Source organism: Calliphora vicina, chromosome 3, assembly GCF_958450345.1.
Source record: "Calliphora vicina chromosome 3, idCalVici1.1, whole genome shotgun sequence".
Lineage (NCBI taxonomy): Eukaryota > Metazoa > Arthropoda > Insecta > Diptera > Calliphoridae > Calliphora > Calliphora vicina.
Genome location: NC_088782.1, coordinates 101,072,301 through 101,097,472, shown reverse-complemented (window position 1 = coordinate 101,097,472; position 25,172 = coordinate 101,072,301). Strand labels below are relative to the sequence as shown.

Here is a 25,172-nt window from a genome sequence, read left to right as displayed (position 1 = left end):
TACAAGGTTTACATGGACGGACGGACAAAACGGCAAAATCGACTCAGAAAGTGATCCAGAACATATTGGGTATACTTTAAGGTGGGTATTGGGACAATATTTTTGCAAGTTGCAAACATCAGCTCTTTGGAACTTTTTTCGAAAAAGTTTAATAACTTTTGCAAATATAAACCGATTTCGACGAGTAATGTTTATATTGTCTTTAAAACACTGTGTAAAAATAGGTTTTCATAGAAAAAAATTTAAATAACTTTTTTGAATATGAAAAACGACGAAAAAAATATGCAAAATGTGTGAGTTAGAGGTACTAAAGTACTACTTAAAACTGTTTTTTCAAAATAACTCAAAATTTTGAGGAAGTTTCAAAATCTTTGAAAACGGTTTTAGTATTCCCTCACCTAGGCCTACAACCACCATTGGGTCGCTTTTAAAGTTCTGACAAAAAGTTTCATTTTGTAGCAGAGTGTTATCTTTAAATTCTATTTTAATACGACAATGAGTTTTTCAGTGCTTTTTTTTAAATTATACTTAAATGGATTCCACTTCCGATGCGGTGAAATTAGGGATTATTTTGTCCATATTTTACAAAATATACTTTCTTTTTCTGGAATAAAAAAAGCTCTTGATTTCTCAAGGAGTTATAAAAACTAATTCATACAAAAATCGGATAAACATCAAGAATTTTTGGCAGGTTTCAAAGTAAAATGACATCTTCCAAACAACTTGTTCCAAAATCGATGAATCAACATTTTGAAAACTGACAATGAGGTAAATAGATGTAAAATAGATGTACTATGTTTAGTTTCTTAAACTCAACATAGTAAAATTTAGTATTTACAATATAATTTAATTTTTTTTATGGTGACAAAATTGGGGATTTCAATTTTGAAATGGGGATTTTTTGGGAACATCGACTTTCAGATTGGGGACATAAGGTAAACTTTGTCTGGCAACACTGAACTAAACGTTTGTTTGGTTGTGTGTTGGTTTTTTTGACAAAAAAATCAACAAATCGTATGTTTGAATGTGCATGCTTTGCGTATTTTGTTTCTTTTGGCGTTGTTGTTGTTTTTTATACAATTAAACCAGCGAGCTGCAGTGAGCTCTCAAATGAGCTCTCTTGTTTTTATTTTCACATGTACGCAAGCACACACATTGTATAAAAACAGTCAGTCTCGCATGAGCATTGATAGAAGCAGGTTGTGTTACGCTTTTATGTTTGTTTATTTCATTATTTCAGCTATTTGTTTTTGTTTTTGCCAGAGAATAATTCTCAACTCATACAACTACAAGATCTAAAAACTGTAGTGGTGTGAGTTTGCATTTCGCTGAATTAAACGTATGTTTGGATGTGTGTTGGTTTCATTGCCTTGCGTATTTTGTTTTTTCTTTTGGTGTTTTGTTTCGTTTGGCGTTGTTGTTGTTTTTTGTGTTCTTGATAAATTTAGGGTGCTGTACGCTGAAAGTGGGCAATGTACATACATATATACTAATTATAAAAAATAATAATGCATCCACAACAAAGGTGAAGGGTATATAAGATTCGGCATAGCCGAATATAGCACTCTTACTTGTTTATACTCTGTTTCTTCACTTGATGTTAAAAGGGAAAAATGTTGATCCAAACGTATTAACTAATTATTAAGTATATAAATTGTTAAAATTCATACGTTCAAACAGGAATTTTAGTTATAAATTGCTGAATTAGAAACAATTGTTTGTAATTTAAAAAAAATAAAAATCGTGTTCAATAAATTTTATAACTCTGCAAAAATAATTTACATAGAATACACACTGGCCCAAATACTATATTATGGTCTACAATATAAGGATAAAAATGTTCAAATAATATATATCTAAATGAAGATTAACCTACACGAAAATAAATATTATTTGTTTTTACTGCGAAAAATGCATTATACCAACTTTTCTTTAAGGTCAGTATACGTTTGAATTCATTAGTTACATTTAATATGTAAGTATACACATTTTGCATGCAATATATGAAAAAACGTTCAAATTTTTCAAAGGCGGCAAGGTTTGTGGAGCTTCTGAGTAGTAGATATATGCTTTTTATATAAGTATTTGATATTGGTAAAAACCTTAGGACTTGTAGATTCATATTTTAATAAAGTTAAAGAATTTAATTAATTTTTGAACGTCATTTACCTTAAAAACTAAAAAAATTATAATATGGTGATTTTCCATGAAGAAAAATATAAAATTAGATTTAATGTAAAATTTTAACGGTTAAAGATATCATAACAAAATTGGGAACTAACTTAGATCCAAATGTCCTTAAATTAATGACATTATAATTTTTGACATTTTTTATTTTCAAATACCGAAATTCCTAAAACGGGGAAAATGTGTTCCAAAAACTGAGTTTTTTTAGAAAAGTGCCTACTGTGACGCTATTTACCGTCATTTTGGTCATACCTGCGAATAGGTTAACGGTATCCTACGAGGACAAAAACTCATATACAAGTAAATATGGATATATTTTAAGTAAAAATAAGCTTTTATTTTAATATTTCTCAAAATATGTTAATTTTGTTCATAAATTTCTTGTTCTAGTGGCCTGATACACGTTAATGGCCTGGCGATTTTTTAATAACTTTAACATTTTTTCACCAATTTTTGTCTTTTATATCTTATTATAACGACAATTACGTACACATTTCGATTCTTTTAAATTAAATTGTAAAAGTCATTATTTAATGGCAAAATTTTTACAAAAACTGAAAAAATTGCGTATTTTCCCCTTGTAAATGCACCTCAAAACTTCAGCGTCGTTGCGCCACCAGTTAACGTTATCCTATCATCCTAATATTTGACACAACGTGTTTCTACAATACATAGAACAATTCTAGAGGGGGGGACGGCCTGTACCTAGAAAGTTTTTTTCGTCCATACAATCTTGGAGCACTCTAATGTACATACCTTCTTTCAATAAATTTGACTTCATTAATGTGTTTTGTTCTTAAAATTTTAATTTATTAATCATACAAAAAACGTTCTAAAATCCATGATTTGAAATATATTTGAAATCTAATAATGGAGGTTTATTAATTATTTGGTATGATTTATAATGACAAATAATCACAGCTAAGAAGAAGTGCGTTTTCATCTTATATGTTCTTTTTTTGGGACTTGTAATATTCTCTGTTTCATATCAGAAAGTCGAGGTGATAATAAATTTAAAAATTATCCAATATTTAATTAAAAAATTTATTTAAATTTTTTTGTTATATTTAGTAACATATTTGTACTCAATTCCATTTGACTGAGATAATAATTTTGAAATTTTTACAAAATAAATGGACTTTTGTATATTTATGGTTATTAACCATTCCTGTAGCCCGTTTCTGTATTTCTCAAATCGAAAAACTTTCCGCATGCAACGATTGAATTGCGACAAAAACAGCAATTATTGGAAGGATGTGAGAAAAAGTGTTTCTGTAACAATATGTTGCGAAAAGTTTCTCACAAGAATTGTCAAAATAAGTCACATTTGAAATTGGTGTGAGAAAAACTAAATTTTCAAAAATATAGATATTTTTAACTTCGTATGTATAACTATGGAACCCAAATCAGCCGAAAATGTAAGTAGCAAAGAGTTTGAATCGAAATGTATACGTAATTATCGCTGTAATGAGATATAAATGACAAAATTTGGTTAAAAAATGTTAAAGTTATTACAAATTCGCCAGACCATTAACGTGTTTCAGGCCACTTGAACAAAAATTTTAGGAAAAAAAATTAACATATTTCGAGAAAAATTAAAATATTAGCTAATTTTTATCTAAAATATATCCGTATTTACTTGTGTATATGTTTTTGTCTTCGTAGGATACCGTTAACCTATTCACAGGTATGGCCAAAAAAATAATTTTTTTTAATCTCCATTTTCAAATTTTTAAAAATTTTGTTAAAGAAATTTCAGAATTTTTTGATCATCACATTGGGATTTATTGAGATCAAAATAGGGAATAATAATATGAAAAAATTATGTCAATACCTCTTACAGTTTTTCCGTACCTGCGATTTAAATTTTGCGATTTTCAAGAAAAACAAATTTTTTGCCCATATTTTTATTCCCTATTTTGATCTCAATAAATCCCAATGTGATGATCAAAAAATTCTGAAATTTCTTTAACAAAATTTTTAAAAATTTGAAAATGGAGATTCGAAACGGCCGTTAAAAAAAATATTTTTTTTTGGCCATACCTGCGAACAGGTTAACGGTATCCTACGAAGACAAAAACTCATATACAAGTAAATACGGATATATTTTAAATAAAAATTAGCTTCTATTTTAATTTTTAAAAGCAGAACAATATTACAGCGAATACAATTTTATTTTCAGCAAATTCTGAATTTAATTAAAATACACCTATCCCTCGATTTACACGAAGCTATGTTCCAGAAAATCAAATTCGAAACATTATTATATAGAAAATCGTGCAAATCGAAAAAAGAAAAAAGAAAAATTCAGGTATATAAAGTTATTTTTTCAATAATTTTTTTTTTTTTGTTTTAATGCAAAATTAAATTTAACTAAATTTAGTTTATTTAATAACAAAAAATGTATTATAAAATTCATAAAGACTTTATGTCAAAAATAGTTATTTATTTATTATATTTAAATATTTGGAAGTCTATTTGGTAATAAGGACTTGTGATGTATTTTTGTTTAATTCTTTGTATACTACACGATATTGTATCAGGTCTTGAATTAGGCCTTCACAAATAATTTTAGGTGTCAATGCGACCTGACTTGTCTCCAAACAAAACCCTTAACTTCAAGTGCTTATTTGATTATTTCAGAATATTCCTGATTTAAAGGTTGACAAGAAATATTTTCTATGCATACCTACTACTGATTTTCTGATTTCAGTAAATGATGATTTTTACAACTTAAATTTGTATTTTTTTTCAAAATAACTTTAGAAACTAAAGACGTTTGAATTATATATAATTTATTTTATACTTGCATTAAAATGAATGAAACAGCTTTTTTCAAATAAAGAATCGTGTAAATCGAGAAAATTTCATATCCCTCGAATAATAAATAAATAATCGTGATAAAGTGAAATAGTGCAAGAAAGTATCGCGTAGATCGAGGGATAGGTGTACCCAAATTTAAGATTATTAGAAGATAGAATTGAAGTGATATATTGTATTAATTTGAGTTTTAATTGAAATTCCAGTACTACCCAATCATATCCCACCAGTTGTGCTGATTTTAATACAAACCATTGTGGAAATAACAAATGTCGCATACACAATCAGCTTTATGGGCCAAAACCATTTTGGGTCGCATGTGAAGGTGGTGGTTGGACTGTAATCCAAAGACGCATTAATGGCTCCGTAGATTTCTATCGCGATTGGTCTGAATACAAGGATGGCTTCGGTAGTATTGATGGAGAATTTTTTATCGGCTTAGATAAATTACATGCTTTAACGACTACACTCCAACCCATGGAACTGTTGATACAACTACGAGACTTTAACGATTCTTCGACCTATGCCAAATATGATGAATTTGTTGTTGGTAATGAAACGGACAATTATATATTAAGTAAGGTGGGTAAATATTCTGGCAAAGCTGGAGATTCATTTAGCTATCATCAGGGATTTAAATTTACTACCAGAGATCGTGACAATGATCGTAACGAGTTTAATTGTGCCAAGTCGTGTCAAGGAGCATGGTGGTATGCAACATGTTTCCAAAGGTAAGTTAGATATCAATGGTCACATGTTGACACTTCGTAACAAACATTTTTTCCAAGAGAAGATAATGTGCCAAACGATTCCTGTCTTATATTGGAGAGTCAACATGTGACCATTGTTATGTAATTGTTTATTTATTTTAGCCGTATTAAAAAAAATATTTTTCTAGTAATTTAAATGGTAAATACTACGATAACGAGGATACGGCTAAAAGCAAATATGGCATCTGTTGGAATCAAATTAATGGTTGCGATTATGTTTTAAAATATGTTCAAATGATGATTAGACCTAAAAAATAGAAATTAAAACTAAACATTAGTTTTAATTTCAAAATCATTTTGTTTTCTTATTTAATTATAACATACGTTTTTAAAAAATTTTAATTATTTTGTTAAAACTCCAACAGCTGAATACTGCTTCTAAAACTACTGATTTTGAGCGATATGTGTTTTCGAATCAATAACAGTTGAATATACAGAGTGTTTTTTATAGAGGAGGACAGCTTTAAATTGAAATACAACAGAGAAAAACGTTTTTATTGGATATATGTATGACTATGACTGTTTAGCTTTTATTTTGAAACATTTGTAAATTTATTCAAAGAATTTTCAATATACATACATATTTCTAAAAATATTTTTTATTCTTTTATTTGTGATTTTTATACCCTCCACCACCATAAGTGGTGAATGAGGGTATATATAAGTTTGTCATTCCGTGTGTAACATTGAGAAATATTCATCTGAGACCCAACAAAGTATATATATTATTGATCCTTATGAAATTCTAAGTCGATTGAGCTATGTCCGTCTGTCTGTCTGTGTAAAACACGCTCACGTCCAAAATAGACAAACAAAATTGGTAAACTTGCAAGAAAAATGTTTATTGTTCTCCTAAGCAGTTTGGTATTGAAAATCAGTGAAACCAGAGTTATGAACCAAAATGTGAGACAACCTAAAAAAAAAATGATAATTTTAAAATTGTTTTTGGTATTGTTGCAAATATATAGCAGATAATACCATAAAATTTTACATACGTTATTTTTATGTTAAAAGGACTAACTCTGATAAAAATTATAGGAATCGGTCCATGATTTCACCTAGCCCCCATACAAATTTCTACCCGAAATATGGTTCTATGGTCTGTAAATGCCTACCACACAAAATTCAGGAAAAATAAGTTCCGTGCTTAAAAAAATCACAACACTAAATTTTTTGTGGATCGGCCCATATTTGACCGTAGCACCCATATAAAGTTCACTTCCGAAAATCACTTAAATAAGCATAAATGATTTATAAATACCTCATAAATACTCCCCATATATACCGAAATCGTTGTACCTTATTCTATGAAGTATCGGCCCATAATTGGTTATAGCTCCCATATAAGGACCACTTCCGAAAAACACAATAACCTACATAAATATCTAAAAAATATCAATATCAAAACAAAATTTTACATAGATCCATAATTTATACTTAGAAATCATACTACAGGATTTTGTGAATATCGGTCCATATTTAACCATAGCTCCCATATAAGGTCCACTTCCAAAAATCAGTTAAGTACTCATAAAACTCTTATAAATACATTTATCATGCTAAAATTCAAAAATTATACTCATATATATAGATATCACTGTACCAAATTTTATGTAGATTGGCCTATAATTGGTCATAGCTCCCCTATAAGGCCCATTTCCGCAAAAAGATATTAACCTTAAAAAATATTTAAAACACATCGATATCAAAATGAAATAACGCAGTAATTTGTATCCAATAATCATACTTCTGGATTTTGTGAATATCGGTCCATATTTAACCATAGCTCCCATATAAGATCCACTCCCGAAAATCACTAATATCCTCATAAATTTCTTACAAATATAGTTATCAGGTTGAAATTCAAAACAAATTTATTCAATATATACAAAAATCGATGTACAAAATTTTATGATGATAGGCCCATAATTAGTCATAACCTCCATATAAGAACTTCTTCAGGAAAACACATTACCCTGAACAAATATCCATAAAAATCTACACTACTACAAGATTTTTTAAATATTGGTGCATAATTCGGCATAGCTCCCACATAAGGTCCACTCTTGTTAATAGCATTGTTTATATGAAATTCTACAAAAATAACCCTTAACTTAGGACCATAATAGGTCATAGCATCCATATATTAAACCAAAATAGTACACAGATCAGTAATTTGTATTCAAAAATCATAATACTGAATTTTGTGAATATTGGTTCATAATTGGACACAGCTCTCATATATATACATAAAAATCACGTAAAAATATTTTATGACAATCGAATCATAATAGGTCATAGCTCCCACATAAGTCCCACAACCAAATATTTTGAAATTTGTCTAAATATATTTGTGTACCCTTTTTTATACCCTTCAGCTTCGTGAGAAGGGTATATATAAGTTTGTCATTCCGTTTGTAATTTCTACATTTTTCATTTCCGACCCTATAAAGTATATATATTCTGGATCCTTATAGATAGCGGAGTCGATTAAGCCATGTCCGTCCGTCCGTCCGTCTGTCTGTCTGTCTGTCTGTCTGTCTGTCTGTCTGTCTGTCTGTCTGTCTGTCTGTCTGTCTGTCTGTCTGTCTGTCTGTCTGTCTGTCTGTCTGTCTGTCTGTCTGTCTGTCTGTCTGTCTGTCTGTCTGTCTGTCTGTCTGTCTGTCTGTCTGTCTGTCTGTCTGTCTGTCTGTCTGTCTGTCTGTCTGTCTGTCTGTCTGTCTGTCTGTCTGTCTGTCTGTCTGTCTGTCTGTCTGTCTGTCTGTCTGTCTGTCTGTCTGTCTGTCTGTCTGTCTGTCTGTCTGTCTGTCTGTCTGTCTGTCTGTCTGTCTGTCTGTCTGTCTGTCTGTCTGTCTGTCTGTCTGTCTGTCTGTCTGTCTGTCTGTCTGTCTGTCTGTCTGTCTGTCTGTCTGTCTGTCTGTCTGTCTGTCTGTCTGTCTGTCTGTCTGTCTGTCTGTCTGTCTGTCTGTCTGTCTGTCTGTCTGTCTGTCTGTCTGTCTGTCTGTCTGTCTGTCTGTCTGTCTGTCTGTCTGTCTGTCTGTCTGTCTGTCTGTCTGTCTGTCTGTCTGTCTGTCTGTCTGTCTGTCTGTCTGTCTGTCTGTCTGTCTGTCTGTCTGTCTGTCTGTCTGTCTGTCTGTCTGTCTGTCTGTCTGTCTGTCTGTCTGTCTGTCTGTCTGTCTGTCTGTCTGTCTGTCTGTCTGTCTGTCTGTCTGTCTGTCTGTCTGTCTGTCTGTCTGTCTGTCTGTCTGTCTGTCTGTCTGTCTGTCTGTCTGTCTGTCTGTCTGTCTGTCTGTCTGTCTGTCTGTCTGTCTGTCTGTCTGTCTGTCTGTCTGTCTGTCTGTCTGTCTGTCTGTCTGTCTGTCTGTCTGTCTGTCTGTCTGTCTGTCTGTCTGTCTGTCTGTCTGTCTGTCTGTCTGTCTGTCTGTCTGTCTGTCTGTCTGTCTGTCTGTCTGTCTGTCTGTCTGTCTGTCTGTCTGTCTGTCTGTCTGTCTGTCTGTCTGTCTGTCTGTCTGTCTGTCTGTCTGTCTGTCTGTCTGTCTGTCTGTCTGTCTGTCTGTCTGTCTGTCTGTCTGTCTGTCTGTCTGTCTGTCTGTCTGTCTGTCTGTCTGTCTGTCTGTCTGTCTGTCTGTCTGTCTGTCTGTCTGTCTGTCTGTCTGTCTGTCTGTCTGTCTGTCTGTCTGTCTGTCTGTCTGTCTGTCTGTCTGTCTGTCTGTCTGTCTGTCTGTCTGTCTGTCTGTCTGTCTGTCTGTCTGTCTGTCTGTCTGTCTGTCTGTCTGTCTGTCTGTCTGTCTGTCTGTCTGTCTGTCTGTCTGTCTGTCTGTCTGTCTGTCTGTCTGTCTGTCTGTCTGTCTGTCTGTCTGTCTGTCTGTCTGTCTGTCTGTCTGTCTGTCTGTCTGTCTGTCTGTCTGTCTGTCTGTCTGTCTGTCTGTCTGTCTGTCTGTCTGTCTGTCTGTCTGTCTGTCTGTCTGTCTGTCTGTCTGTCTGTCTGTCTGTCTGTCTGTCTGTCCGTCTGTCCGTCTGTCTGTCTGTCTGTTGAAATCAATTTTCTGAAGGCCCCAGATATCTCCGGGATCCAAATCTTCAACAATTCTGTCAGACATACTTTCGAGAATTTTGCTATTTAAAATCAGCAAAATCCGTCCATAAATAACGGAGATATGAGCAAAAATCCGAGACAACCTCTGAAAATTTCATCAAAAAACACAATGTATTGCATGCTTTGACAAAAAAACAACAAAACGTATGCTTGGGTGTGCAAGCTTTGTGTATTTGTTTTTTTTTTTTGTTTTTTGTTTCTTTTGGCGTTGTTGTTGTTTTTTATACAACTAAACCAGTGTAGCCAGATGTGGGGATTTGTCCCCAATTTGGGGATTTCAAGATTTTTTTGGGGACAGAATTTCGTGGGGAGGGATTTGGGGATTTTAAAAAAATTTGGGGATTTATATCCATTTTTGGGGATTTTACATTTTTAGACATTAACGGTATTCACAATGTAGAGTACTTGGCTTAGTAATAAAACAGAAGAGCTATTTATTGACAAACATTTCAATTTCTAATCTATTTGGTTTTATATTTTGTTTAAATAATCATATTTTATTTCTTTCATTTCTTCAGAATTTGATGAAAAACACAAAAATTTTAGATTTATCGTTTCCAGGACACTACTTTGATAATAAAAAAATTAAAAAAGGATTTCATCAAAAGTTCACAGATATTAAATTGTTTTAAATTCTTGCTAAACACAGAAAGGTAAATCATTCTCTAGGAGCCAATTTTTGACTTCGTATTTAAATGTTAATTACACTGTGCGAAAGTGAAAAAAATGTCAAAAAATTTCAGAAACATCCTCAAATTCAGAATTTACTTATCGTCGACCTGTAACTTAAGCTGACCACACACGGTTGATTTTGATTATGATTTGTTCGTGTTCGACATCTTGTTACTTGTTAATGGGGATGTGCGCGATAAAAATCACAAGTAATTGAAAATTTTCAATCACAAATCAGGCGAACAAATCATTCCGTGTGTGGCCAGCTTTAGTCAGTTTTTGTCCGACTTTATATTTTTCAACGGGTTTGGAAAGAAAACTGATTACGTTTTAAAATACAGTGCATCTTTTGATACATTTGTAAGTTATAAGTATTGTTTTTGTTAAGAATATCTAAAAAAAAGAAACAAAATTTGTTTTTAATAGCATTTCAATACTTATTTTGATATGAAAGCTTATACCAATGCATTGATATACATTTTTATTGCAATGTATAAAGAAAATTTAGTTCTTAACTTGTCTTCTGTATATGTATATAAAAACTATTTGTGTTGAATTTTATTTGAGTTTGAAATATTTTTAAGAAATCTATACTCATTAAAATGATTTTCGAAAGTGGGCATTATATGGTAAATTTGGTGAGGCAGGTTAGGCATATATAAAAATTATTTTTGCTGAATTTGATTTTTATATCTATATAACTAAGATATTTATGAGAACTTAACTATTTTCAGATAGGTCAATCGTATGGGGGCTATGAGAAATGATGTACCCATTCAAATTCAATAGGCTTCGTCCTTGGGGCAATACAAGAGTTTGTACCAAATTATCTTTGAAATTGCGACCTGAAGTTTGATTACAAGGTTTACATGGACGGACGGACAAAACGGCAAAATCGACTCAGAAAGTGATCCAGAACATATTGGGTATACTTTAAGGTGGGTATTGGGACAATATTTTTGCAAGTTGCAAACATCAGCTCTTTGGAACTTTTTTCGAAAAAGTTTAATAACTTTTGCAAATATAAACCGATTTCGACGAGTAATGTTTATATTGTCTTTAAAACACTGTGTAAAAATAGGTTTTCATAGAAAAAAATTTAAATAACTTTTTTGAATATGAAAAACGACGAAAAAAATATGCAAAATGTGTGAGTTAGAGGTACTAAAGTACTACTTAAAACTGTTTTTTCAAAATAACTCAAAATTTTGAGGAAGTTTCAAAATCTTTGAAAACGGTTTTAGTATTCCCTCACCTAGGCCTACAACCACCATTGGGTCGCTTTTAAAGTTCTGACAAAAAGTTTCATTTTGTAGCAGAGTGTTATCTTTAAATTCTATTTTAATACGACAATGAGTTTTTCAGTGCTTTTTTTTAAATTATACTTAAATGGATTCCACTTCCGATGCGGTGAAATTAGGGATTATTTTGTCCATATTTTACAAAATATACTTTCTTTTTCTGGAATAAAAAAAGCTCTTGATTTCTCAAGGAGTTATAAAAACTAATTCATACAAAAATCGGATAAACATCAAGAATTTTTGGCAGGTTTCAAAGTAAAATGACATCTTCCAAACAACTTGTTCCAAAATCGATGAATCAACATTTTGAAAACTGACAATGAGGTAAATAGATGTAAAATAGATGTACTATGTTTAGTTTCTTAAACTCAACATAGTAAAATTTAGTATTTACAATATAATTTAATTTTTTTTATGGTGACAAAATTGGGGATTTCAATTTTGAAATGGGGATTTTTTGGGAACATCGACTTTCAGATTGGGGACATAAGGTAAACTTTGTCTGGCAACACTGAACTAAACGTTTGTTTGGTTGTGTGTTGGTTTTTTTGACAAAAAAATCAACAAATCGTATGTTTGAATGTGCATGCTTTGCGTATTTTGTTTCTTTTGGCGTTGTTGTTGTTTTTTATACAATTAAACGTATGTTTGGATGTGTGTTGGTTTCATTGCCTTGCGTATTTTGTTTTTTCTTTTGGTGTTTTGTTTCGTTTGGCGTTGTTGTTGTTTTTTGTGTTCTTGATAAATTTAGGGTGCTGTACGCTGAAAGTGGGCAATGTACATACATATATACTAATTATAAAAAATAATAATGCATCCACAACAAAGGTGAAGGGTATATAAGATTCGGCATAGCCGAATATAGCACTCTTACTTGTTTATACTCTGTTTCTTCACTTGATGTTAAAAGGGAAAAATGTTGATCCAAACGTATTAACTAATTATTAAGTATATAAATTGTTAAAATTCATACGTTCAAACAGGAATTTTAGTTATAAATTGCTGAATTAGAAACAATTGTTTGTAATTTAAAAAAAATAAAAATCGTGTTCAATAAATTTTATAACTCTGCAAAAATAATTTACATAGAATACACACTGGCCCAAATACTATATTATGGTCTACAATATAAGGATAAAAATGTTCAAATAATATATATCTAAATGAAGATTAACCTACACGAAAATAAATATTATTTGTTTTTACTGCGAAAAATGCATTATACCAACTTTTCTTTAAGGTCAGTATACGTTTGAATTCATTAGTTACATTTAATATGTAAGTATACACATTTTGCATGCAATATATGAAAAAACGTTCAAATTTTTCAAAGGCGGCAAGGTTTGTGGAGCTTCTGAGTAGTAGATATATGCTTTTTATATAAGTATTTGATATTGGTAAAAACCTTAGGACTTGTAGATTCATATTTTAATAAAGTTAAAGAATTTAATTAATTTTTGAACGTCATTTACCTTAAAAACTAAAAAAATTATAATATGGTGATTTTCCATGAAGAAAAATATAAAATTAGATTTAATGTAAAATTTTAACGGTTAAAGATATCATAACAAAATTGGGAACTAACTTAGATCCAAATGTCCTTAAATTAATGACATTATAATTTTTGACATTTTTTATTTTCAAATACCGAAATTCCTAAAACGGGGAAAATGTGTTCCAAAAACTGAGTTTTTTTAGAAAAGTGCCTACTGTGACGCTATTTACCGTCATTTTGGTCATACCTGCGAATAGGTTAACGGTATCCTACGAGGACAAAAACTCATATACAAGTAAATATGGATATATTTTAAGTAAAAATAAGCTTTTATTTTAATATTTCTCAAAATATGTTAATTTTGTTCATAAATTTCTTGTTCTAGTGGCCTGATACACGTTAATGGCCTGGCGATTTTTTAATAACTTTAACATTTTTTCACCAATTTTTGTCTTTTATATCTTATTATAACGACAATTACGTACACATTTCGATTCTTTTAAATTAAATTGTAAAAGTCATTATTTAATGGCAAAATTTTTACAAAAACTGAAAAAATTGCGTATTTTCCCCTTGTAAATGCACCTCAAAACTTCAGCGTCGTTGCGCCACCAGTTAACGTTATCCTATCATCCTAATATTTGACACAACGTGTTTCTACAATACATAGAACAATTCTAGAGGGGGGGACGGCCTGTACCTAGAAAGTTTTTTTCGTCCATACAATCTTGGAGCACTCTAATGTACATACCTTCTTTCAATAAATTTGACTTCATTAATGTGTTTTGTTCTTAAAATTTTAATTTATTAATCATACAAAAAACGTTCTAAAATCCATGATTTGAAATATATTTGAAATCTAATAATGGAGGTTTATTAATTATTTGGTATGATTTATAATGACAAATAATCACAGCTAAGAAGAAGTGCGTTTTCATCTTATATGTTCTTTTTTTGGGACTTGTAATATTCTCTGTTTCATATCAGAAAGTCGAGGTGATAATAAATTTAAAAATTATCCAATATTTAATTAAAAAATTTATTTAAATTTTTTTGTTATATTTAGTAACATATTTGTACTCAATTCCATTTGACTGAGATAATAATTTTGAAATTTTTACAAAATAAATGGACTTTTGTATATTTATGGTTATTAACCATTCCTGTAGCCCGTTTCTGTATTTCTCAAATCGAAAAACTTTCCGCATGCAACGATTGAATTGCGACAAAAACAGCAATTATTGGAAGGATGTGAGAAAAAGTGTTTCTGTAACAATATGTTGCGAAAAGTTTCTCACAAGAATTGTCAAAATAAGTCACATTTGAAATTGGTGTGAGAAAAACTAAATTTTCAAAAATATAGATATTTTTAACTTCGTATGTATAACTATGGAACCCAAATCAGCCGAAAATGTAAGTAGCAAAGAGTTTGAATCGAAATGTATACGTAATTATCGCTGTAATGAGATATAAATGACAAAATTTGGTTAAAAAATGTTAAAGTTATTACAAATTCGCCAGACCATTAACGTGTTTCAGGCCACTTGAACAAAAATTTTAGGAAAAAAAATTAACATATTTCGAGAAAAATTAAAATATTAGCTAATTTTTATCTAAAATATATCCGTATTTACTTGTGTATATGTTTTTGTCTTCGTAGGATACCGTTAACCTATTCACAGGTATGGCCAAAAAAATAATTTTTTTTAATCTCCATTTTCAAATTTTTAAAAATTTTGTTAAAGAAATTTCAGAATTTTTTGATCATCACATTGGGATTTATTGAGATCAAAATAGGGAATAATAATATGAAAAAATTATGTCAATACCTCTTACAGTTTTTCCGTACCTGCGATTTAAATTTTGCGATTTTCAAGAAAAACAAATTTTTTGCCCATATTTTTATTCCCTATTTTGATCTCAATAAATCCCAATGTGATGATCAAAAAATTCTGAAATTTCTTTAACAAAATTTTTAAAAATTTGAAAATGGAGATTCGAAACGGCCGTTAAAAAAAATATTTTTTTTTGGCCATACCTGCGAACAGGTTAACGGTATCCTACGAAGACAAAAACTCATATACAAGTAAATACGGATATATTTTAAATAAAAATTAGCTTCTATTTTAATTTTTCTCGAAATATGTTAATTATTTTCCTAAATTTTATGTTCAAGTGGCCTGAAACACGTTAATGGTCTGGCGAATTTGTAATAACTTTAACATTTTTTAACCAAATTTTGTCATTTATATCTCATTACAACGATAATTACGTACATATTTCGATTCTTTTGCATTCAATTGCAAAAGTATTTATTTAGTAGCAAAATTTTTTCAAAAACTGAAAAATTTGCATTTTTCTTTAATTTTGGCGATAATACAGTTTTTGGGTCATTTTGACCCAAAGGAGATACAGGGTTAATTTCCAAAAATTTTTTGTTAATGTAATATTCATTAATATAAATAAATCTACATATTTATAGAAAACAATGCAGAAAGTTAAGGAGTTTCACCTATTTATTCCATATAAATGGTATAATTTTGCATATATCTGAACCTTGACCTCGATGCGCGTCCAGAAATCGTTGCCCGATTTCGCTCAAATTTTCAGAACTTAACATATAGGCCTAGTGTCACAATATTCCACCCGGCACTCTTTGAAATCTAAAAAAAAAAAATCGGCTGTCACTCTAATACACATGTAAGTACACAAAAATGTGTTTCAAAATTATTTTTTTAAATTCAACAGTTATAAGCGCCCCATTATACTTTTTGTTTTATATTTAAATGATGACAATCAATAAAACACAATTGTTACATTTTGGCATTTTATTTTTTTAGCCTTTCACTGTTTTGGTGTTATTATAATTTCATTCTTTCGTTGACGTTTGTCTTGCATTTGACACTTAATTACTGTAAGTATTCCAGTAAGAACAGAATCTGTGTTGTCTGTTTTCGCATTCAAATACAGAAACACTTTTTTCTCGCACATCGAGAAACAATGGAATTTTTTGTTTCACACTTCATGTGAGAAGTTTTCCGATGCGAGAAATACAAAACGAGCTACTGACTACTAAAAACTACAAATTTTGAAGCTGTATATACTTTATTGGTCATTTTATGTTTTCTACACATATATGACGGTTAACCGGTTTTTTCGATGTCGGTTAACTGAAAAACCGGTTTTTTAAAAATGGTCAATTTTCGGTTAACCGACAAACCGGTTTTTTAAAAAGTCGGTTTTTTATAAACACTAGCTCCCTTCGATCAAAAAACTAAAAATTTGACCCACTGTAAAAAAAAAAGTTTATATATAAGTTTTTTCTACTATTCAGTTTCAAAAATGCTGTTGGATAGTGTAATTATTAAAATTTATGTTTTATAATATAACTTATAACAACGGTCTCTGATTAAAAGTAAATTAAAAATAGATTTTGGATTTTTAATTTTTCAAATAATAATAATACAACAAAATTCGTTTGGATTACGTTCATTTATTTTTGAAAATATTTTTTATTTACTATGTACCAGAGCTGTAAATGAATCATTCTTTTTTGATTTCAATTCATTATGAATTAGCTAAATTTTGAATTAATTCATTGAATTGAAAAAATTAACTGAATGAAATTTGAATCAATTCAAACGAGTTAGGGAGAAATGAGTTGCAATTAATTTCCAATTCATTTGAATTGAATTGATTTTGAATTAATTCAATTGAATTAGAAAAAAGAATTAGCAATTCAAATGAATGAATCAAAAATGAGTTGCAATCAATCAAATTCAAGAGCAGATCTCTAGGGGGAATGAAAAATTTCTCCTACCAAAATGAAAATATCCAGTACAAAAATTGAAAAGCCTTGTCCTGTATCCGCCTGATCAATGAATTGCTAATTCTTTTTTCTAATTCATTTGAATAAGCTCAAAATCATTTCAATTCATGAATTGGAAATTAATTGCTAATTCCATTTTCTAATTCATTTGAATTAATTCAAAATCAATTCAATTCATTTGAATTGGAAACGAATTGCAACTCGTTTTTACCAAATTCATTTGAATTGACTCAAATTTCATTCAATTCATTTTTTTGTGTGAATGATTCGCGAATTAATTAAAAAATGAGTGATTCATTTACAGCTACGCTATGTACTATGAATTCGAACAAAGCTTTTATTTATATTCTTTTGGGTCTAATCATCATTTGAACAAATTTCATTGAATAACCATAACCATTGAAATCACTCCAACATATGCCTCTTTCGCCTTTAGGGGGCTCAGGAATATTATAGTATTTTCCATTTAAATTACTAGAAAAGAAAAGAAAACTGTTGAATTAAATCCACATAAATATAAATATTTGTTTATTTGCACTTTACCTCCACATACAGCTTTTGTACCACCATGCTCCCTTTTTATCCTCGGCGCAATTATTGGTGCTATCTTCATCATTGTCACGATCTTTGGTACTAAAATTAAAACCCTGGTGATAGCTAAACGAATCTCCGGCATTGCCAGAATATTTGCCCACTTTAATTAGTTTATAATTTTCCGTTTCATTACCAACAGCAAATTCATCATATTTGGCATATTTCAAAGTATCGTTAAAGTCTTGCAGCTGTATCATTAGCTCCATGGGCTGTAGTGTAGTCGTCAAAGCATGCAATTTATCTAAGCCCATAAAGAATTCGCCATCAATATTACCGAAGCCATCCTTGTATTCAGACCAACCACGATAAAAATCTACAGAGCCATTTATTCGTCTCTGGATAACAGTCCAACCACCACCTTCGTTGTGGTCATCGCATGCTGCCAAAAATGACTCTTGCCCATAAAGTTTATTATATATGCGACATTTGTTATTTGCACAATAGTTTGCATTAAAATCAGCACAGTTGGTTGGATAAGTTTGGGTAGTACTTGAAATATATAATTAAATAAAATTGCGTTCGGCCTATTTAATTTACTTCAGCTATTTTACATTTTATTGTGTTGTATTAGATTTAGGTCTTTACTTTTTTAATTCAGTTAAAAACTTAGATGATTGTTCTATAAATATATCGGTTTTTAACAAATATCGTAAAAACCGACCCAAAAATGGCTGAGAAATAAGAAAAAAACCACTACTACTCCGAAATTTTTACATATTTTTTACCTATAAGTCGATTACTAAGTCATGTACATAGACAATAAGTTTATCAAATTAAAAATGGATCTAAAAGACCTTTTCTATAACGCATTAAAAATTTGGAGCGACATTGGTTCAAAATCGAAAAAAATATTTTCACCAAAAATTATTTTAAATTTTTGTCTTGGTGGAGGGGATATAAGATTCGGTATAGCCGAATATAAGACCCCACAGTGAGGCAGAATCGAAATTTTTTGGAAATAAATCTGGCATTTTTAAACGGCTGGTCCGATCGGGATAAAATTTTACATGGGCGTAGCCAAGGAGCATTTAATAAGTTACTAAAATGGGCCATACAAAGGCTCCAGTTGCGATATGGGGGCACAAAATAGGGTACCTTCGATATGTAAAATTTTTAAACACATGCCATTTTTTTCCTTCAAAAATATTGCACTTTTTCATACTAAACAAGTAAGAGTGCTATATTCGGCTGTGCCGAATCTTATATACCCTTCACCAAATTATACTTCAAAATTTTAAATATTTTTAGGTAAACAAAATTTAATTTTTTTTCCAGTTGTTTTTTTCATTTTTTGTAAAAAAAAATTTTTCGATTGTTATTTTAAATTTAAAATTTTTTTTTTTTAAATTTTAAAATTTTTTTTTTTAAATTTTAAAAATTTTTTTTTGTTTTTTAAATTTTTTTTTAGAAAAAAAAAATCGGGTAAAATTTTTTTTTCCGATTTTGACCCATTGTAGGTCCATCTTACTGTTGTCTTATATACGTCGTTGCAAATGTCTTTGAAATATCTATCATTAGATATCCATATTGTCTATATTAATGTCTTAGTAATCCAGATATAGGTCAAAAATAGGTCAAAAATCGAGGTTGTCTTGGTTTTTTCCTCATATCTCAGCCATTTGTAGACCGATTTTGCTGATTTTAAATAGCAAAATTCTCCAAATTATGTCTGACAGAATTATTGAAGATTTGTATCCCGAAGGTATCTGGGGTCTTCAGAAAATTGATTTCAACAGACAGACAGACAGACAGACAGACAGACAGACGGACATGGCTTAATCGACTCCGCTATCTATAAGGATCCAGAATATATATACTTTATAGGGTCGGAAATGAAAACTGTAGAAATTACAAACGGAATGACAAACTTCTCACGAAGGTGAAGGGTATAAAAATTTGTATAAATTTTCTTAATATTTTATTCAACACGAATCATTGGTTCTGACTCAGACACCTTAAGAAAATTTTTAAAAAATTTTTAATATGAAAAAGTGCAATATTTTTGAAGGACGGAGTTTTAAAGTGTCATATTTTTATCACCATGAGTGGCAAGGGTATATATAAGTTTGTCATTCCGTTTGTAATTTCTACATTTTTCATTTGCGACCCCACAAAGTATATATATTCTGAATCGTTATAGATAGCGGAGTCGATATAGCCATGTCCGTCTGTCCGTCTGTGTGTTGAAATCTACTTTCTGAAGCCCCCAAATAACTTACATACACGAAAGATACATCAATATCTCCGAAATTCTTCCTTCTCGGTTGCTATTTAAAATCGAGAAAATCGGTCCTGAGATATAAGGAGATATAAGGAAAAAACCAGGACAACCTCGATTTTTGACCTATTTTTGACCAATATCTGGATTACTAAATCATTAATATAGACAATATGGATATCTAATGATAGATATTTCAAAGACCTGTGCAACGATGTATATAAGACCATAGTAAGTTGGACCTACAATTGGTCAAAATCGGAAAAAATATTTTTTAACCCGATTTTTTTTCACCAAAATCTTTTTTCACAAATATTTAAAAAAAAAACAAGTAAGAAAGTAACAAAATTTGGTGACATGAATTTTGTATATATAAAACTTATTTGGAGCGAAATTTGTGTAGATACATAGATAAATTAAACATTTATGACCGATAAAGTTCAATTTCGAGGGGACATTTGTATGGGGGCTAGGTGAAATAATGGACCGATTTCAGCCAGTTTCAATAGGCTTGGTCCTTGGGCCGAAAAAGTAATGTGTACCAAATTTGATCGAAATATCTTCAAAATTGCGACCTGTACTCTGCGCTCAAGGTTTACATGGACAGCCAGCCAGCCAGCCAGCCAGCCAGCCAACCAGACGGACGGACGGACATCGTTTAATCGACTCAGAAAGTGATTCTAAGTCGATCGGTATACTTTAAGGTGGGTGTTAGACTAATATTTTTGGGCGTTACAAACATCTGCACAAACGCATAATACCCTCCCCACTATGGTGGTGTAGGGTATAAAAATTTAAAAACTAAAAAAAAAATTTTGAAAAACAATTTCGAAAAAACAACTGGAAAAAAATTTAAATTTTGTTTACCTAAAAATATTTAAAATTTTTATTTTAAAGTATAATTTGGTGAAGGGTATATAAGATTCGGCACAGCCGAATATAGCTCTCTTACTTGTTTAATCTAATTGAGATATTAACTTGAAATTTTTTTTGTAAGACCAAAAATTAACTTATCTAAACAAAAACATATAGCTCGCTATAAATTTGGATCAAATTGTTCCTAATATTTGCAATCCTATAACAATTTTGATATAAATTTTAGTTTTAGAAACTCAATGAATATGTAATATGTAATAAAATCTTTATTTATTAACGAAACTCAATGAAATTTTCAACGTTTTTTTAAGTTTGTCGTTCTAAATAACAAGGTGTAAAAAAACTTGTCAAAAGGTCAAACGGAATCCCGCAATTCCTAAAAATTGGAGCGAAAATCCCAAAAATGGTATTTTTTATAATTTTGGCTATAGGGACCACATTTCCTTCGGGGCTGGGAAAATACTTTGCCGATAAATAGGGAACACATCAAGGTTTTCACACAAGCTGCTTTCCGTTCTCTGATCCCAGCTTTGGGATTTTAGAACATTTTTGATAAAATATAGGTCAAATTCCGAAAGGCGTAGGGCGACATATTTGAAGAATAGAACATGTTTTTTATATCAGAATGTTCTCCGTAAACATAAAATTGTTATATGTTCTTAAAGAAAGTTTTTTTTTAATTAAAAAAGAGTAAGTCCAAAAAACAGCAAAAGTCAACTATTTTTTTAATACTTAAGTTGAAAATCGTTTATTTTTGGATCCATAATTGATATTGGATCCATAATAAATATCTGAAATCTTTTGTATGTTGTTCATAATTTAGTTGTCTAACCAATAAAAAAAATTCGAGTCCATTCGGTCCAAAATTACTACCCATATTTTTAAAAAAGCGGACCAAGGTATGGCAAAATTTTAAAATTTCAATTTTGAAATGCCTATAACTCGGAAATTATAAGAGATAAATAGCACACGCAAGCATGTTTTTCTTTGAAATCGGATAGGAAACAAAAAAATTGCACGTGTTTAAAAATTTTATATGTCGAATGTACCCCGATTTGAGCCCCCATAGCGCCGCCCCTGGATTATTTGTATGACCCATTTTAATATCTTAAACTCGAATGCTCCTTGGCTACGCCCACTTCAAATTTTCTCCCGCCCCTGGATTATTTGTATGACCCATTTTAATATCTTAAACTCGAATGCTCCTTGGCTACGCCCACTTCAAATTTTTTCCCGATCGGACTATCCGTTTAAAAATGTCAGATTTATTTCCAAAAAATTTTGATTGTGCCACACTGTGCAGCCGTATTTAATTCCCATTTTTACTGGAATTCAAGTTGATAGCAAGCGTAATTCAAGCCTTCAATTCTAGTCCAGTTCTTGAATTTTTGGATCTTTGATGCTTATTCGTACATATATATCTAAACTTACCAAATTAATTTTTGGTCTGCGTCCTTAAGACAAATTTTGCTGGCTTCTAAAAATATTTTGTAGTTAAAATTTGAAATATTTGTAATTTTCATTCAGTAAACTCACCATTTCTATTAATATATTTCTGAATATTTCGATTATATGCTATCTGATCCGTTTTAGTTGCTGTTATAGTTTCAATATTTGTTAATTTCTTATCAATATTTTGTAACAACGTCAAATTCCTGGCAATATTATCACTTAACTGTTGCATTTGAGTTTCCCAAGTGGCTTTGATCAATATATTTTCAACATTCTTGATCTTTTCACTAAACGTTTCTAATAATGAATCGTGGTCTTTCACTATTTCCTTGATGTCACTCACCATTAGCCATTTATCATCGTTGGGTGGCTCTTGAATTCGTGTCTGGATCATTGTATTTTGTTTACTTATCAAGTCTCCTAATTCACGGAATTTTTCTCGATAAATCCAGAGTATTTTATTTTCCATACTCTGTATGCTCTGCGGAATCTTGTCGACATTTTTCTGCAAGCCTTGCGAAATTTCTTTTTGTTTATTCAACTCTAATTTCATCATTTCAAAGTGTAGTTTTAGAAAGTCAATACCAGTTTTCAGAGCCTCTAATTGACTCTCGAAGCGTGAGTAGTCACAAGTTAAGAATTCATCGGAAGCCAGTGAATATTTGGTCTATTTAATAAATAATGAGAATGTATTATAAAATTCACATTAATATTAATGTAAATACTTGCTTGGATTTCAGCTTGTGCAAAATTGTGGGAATTCCAGATGTAGAAAAGTGATAAGAAATATAGTAGAGATTTGTACAGCATTTTTTAATTTATTGTTTACTTCTTAATTTGCTCCAGCTGAATGAATTGAAATTGAGGTTTTACTTAGTTTATATAGAATTTGAAAGGTTCAGTGATAAGAAATAATTTGATTATAATTTCCAGCATTTGTGTTGAAATAATTATAGATCAGAATGATAAACGTTTTTAACTAATAATACTTACTTAGATATTTCTGAAACGTATGGAAGATGTTGAAAAGTTGAAGCATCTGTTCAGACTTGCAACATCTAACAACATTTAAATTGTAAAAATATTAAAAATCACATTTTTATACCCTCCACCACCATAAGTGGAGAATGAGGGTATATATAAGTTTGTCATTCCGTGTGTAACATTGAGAAATATTCATCTGAGACCCAACAAAGTATATATATTATTGATCCTTATGAAATTCTAAGTCGATTGAGCCATGTCCGTCTGTGTAGAGTTGAAAGAAAAATGTTTATTATTGTCCTAAGCAGTTTGGTATTGAAAATCAGCGAAATCGGTACAGTGGAACCAAAGTTATGAATTAAAATGTGGGACAACCTCAAAAAAAATTGATCATTTTCACATTTCTTTTGTCATTTTTGTAAATATATTGCAGCTAATATCATAAAATTTTGCACTCGTTACTTTTGTGATAAAAGGAGTAACTCTGGTGAAAATTATAAGAATCGGTCCATGATTTCTCCTAGCCCCCATACAAAATTTCTTCCAGAAATATGGTTCTATGGTCTATAAATGCCTACAGAATAGGAATATCCACATGAAATTCAGCAAAAATAAGTTTCGTGGTAAAAGAAATTATATTACAAAATTTTTCGTGGATCGGCCCATATTTGACCATAGCCCCCATATAAAGTACACTTCCGAAAATCTCTTAAATAAGCATAAATGTCTTATAAATATCGCTATCAAGTTGAAATTCGACATGAATAATCCCCATATATACCAAAATCGCTGTACCTAATTCTATGAAGATCGGCCGATAATTGGTTATAGCTTCCATATAAGGACCACTTCCGAAAAACACAATAACCTACATAAATATCTAAAAATATCAATATCAAAACAGTTTATATTTACAAATCATACTACTGGATTTTTTGAATATCGATCCATATTTAACCTTAGCTCCCATATAAGGTCCACTTCCAAAAATCTGCTAAGTACTCATAAATCTCTTATAAATACATTTATCATGCTAAAATTCCGCAAACCTTATACTCATATCTATAGATATCACTGCACCAAATTTTATTGGCCGATAATTGGTCATAGCTCCCCTATAAGGCCCATTTCCGAAAAAAGATATTAACCTTAAAAAGTATTAAAAACATATCGATATCAAAATGAAATTACGCACAGATCCAGTAATTTGAATCCAGTAATCATACTTCTGGATTTTGTGAATATCGGTCCATATTTAACCATAGCTCCCATATAAGGTCCACTCCCGAAAATCACTAATATCCTCATAAATTTCTTACAAATATAGTTATCAGGTTAAAATTCGAAACAAATTTGTTCAATATATGTACACAAAAATCGATGTACCAAATGTTACGATGATAGGCCCATAATTGGTCATAGCCTCCATATAAGAATCACTTCCGGAAAACACATTAACCTGCACAAATATTTAAAGTAATCTGTACTGAACCAAAATTTTACACCGATCACTAATTTGTATCCAAGAATCGTACTACGGTGTTCTGCAATTCTTATGAGAAGCAGACGTGTTTTTTATTCGCTCCGCGATTTAAGTGGTTTCAGTGAAAATTTAAATAAAAAGGAAAAATTTAGCGATTGGACGCAAAAAAAAAAATATTTCTCTAAGTGTTTAATATAAACAAACAAAAAAAATATACAATATAACAAAAAAAATAGAAATTTGTTTAAAAGTGCTTTGTTTATTTTCTTTTTTTCAAATTTCGTTAAATTACTGTGAGCATATGAACTCTCATAATGAGAGTAGACTCAGTTTAAACGGTAGAAATGCCTACATATTTTTGAACGGGGAGGGTGAAAATAGAAGTGCTAACAAAA

At 30.6% G+C, this 25,172-nt stretch overlaps 2 protein-coding genes across 2 annotated transcripts; one reads left to right on the top strand and one right to left on the bottom strand.

The window, feature by feature from the left end:
* Positions 1–763: 763 nt before the first annotated feature.
* On the top strand, positions 764–6,360 carry LOC135955652 (fibrinogen C domain-containing protein 1-like). The gene is made up of 3 exons (XM_065506010.1): positions 764–768; positions 5,214–5,738; positions 5,906–6,360. The coding sequence occupies exons 1-3, from the start codon at positions 764–766 to the stop codon at positions 6,033–6,035; spliced, it is 660 nt and encodes a 219-aa protein (XP_065362082.1). The 3' UTR covers positions 6,036–6,360.
* Positions 6,361–16,814: 10,454 nt separating this feature from the next.
* LOC135954234 (angiopoietin-related protein 7-like) lies at positions 16,815–23,153 on the bottom strand. Its single transcript, XM_065504314.1, has 5 exons — positions 23,040–23,153; positions 22,395–22,977; positions 22,290–22,335; positions 17,714–18,253; positions 16,815–17,644 (listed from the first exon to the last, which is right to left on the bottom strand). The coding sequence occupies exons 1-5, from the start codon at positions 23,118–23,120 to the stop codon at positions 17,512–17,514; spliced, it is 1,383 nt and encodes a 460-aa protein (XP_065360386.1). The 5' UTR covers positions 23,121–23,153; the 3' UTR covers positions 16,815–17,511.
* Between the last annotated feature and the right edge of the window lie 2,019 nt (positions 23,154–25,172).

Bases quoted from the DNA above. Each gene is read 5' to 3' on its own strand.
- LOC135954234 (XM_065504314.1), bottom strand. From the start codon at position 23,120: ATGCTGTACAAATCTCTACTATATTTCTTATCACTTTTCTACATCTGG. The intron at 18,254-22,289 runs GTAAGTTTAGAT...ATATATTTCAAG, and splicing joins GCAGACCAAAAATTAATTTG to TACTACCCAAACTTATCCAA. The intron at 17,645-17,713 runs GTAAAGTGCAAA...TTTCTTTTCTAG, and splicing joins TACAAAAGCTGTATGTGGAG to TAATTTAAATGGAAAATACT.
- LOC135955652 (XM_065506010.1), top strand. The intron at 5,739-5,905 runs GTAAGTTAGATA...ATATTTTTCTAG, and splicing joins TATGCAACATGTTTCCAAAG to TAATTTAAATGGTAAATACT.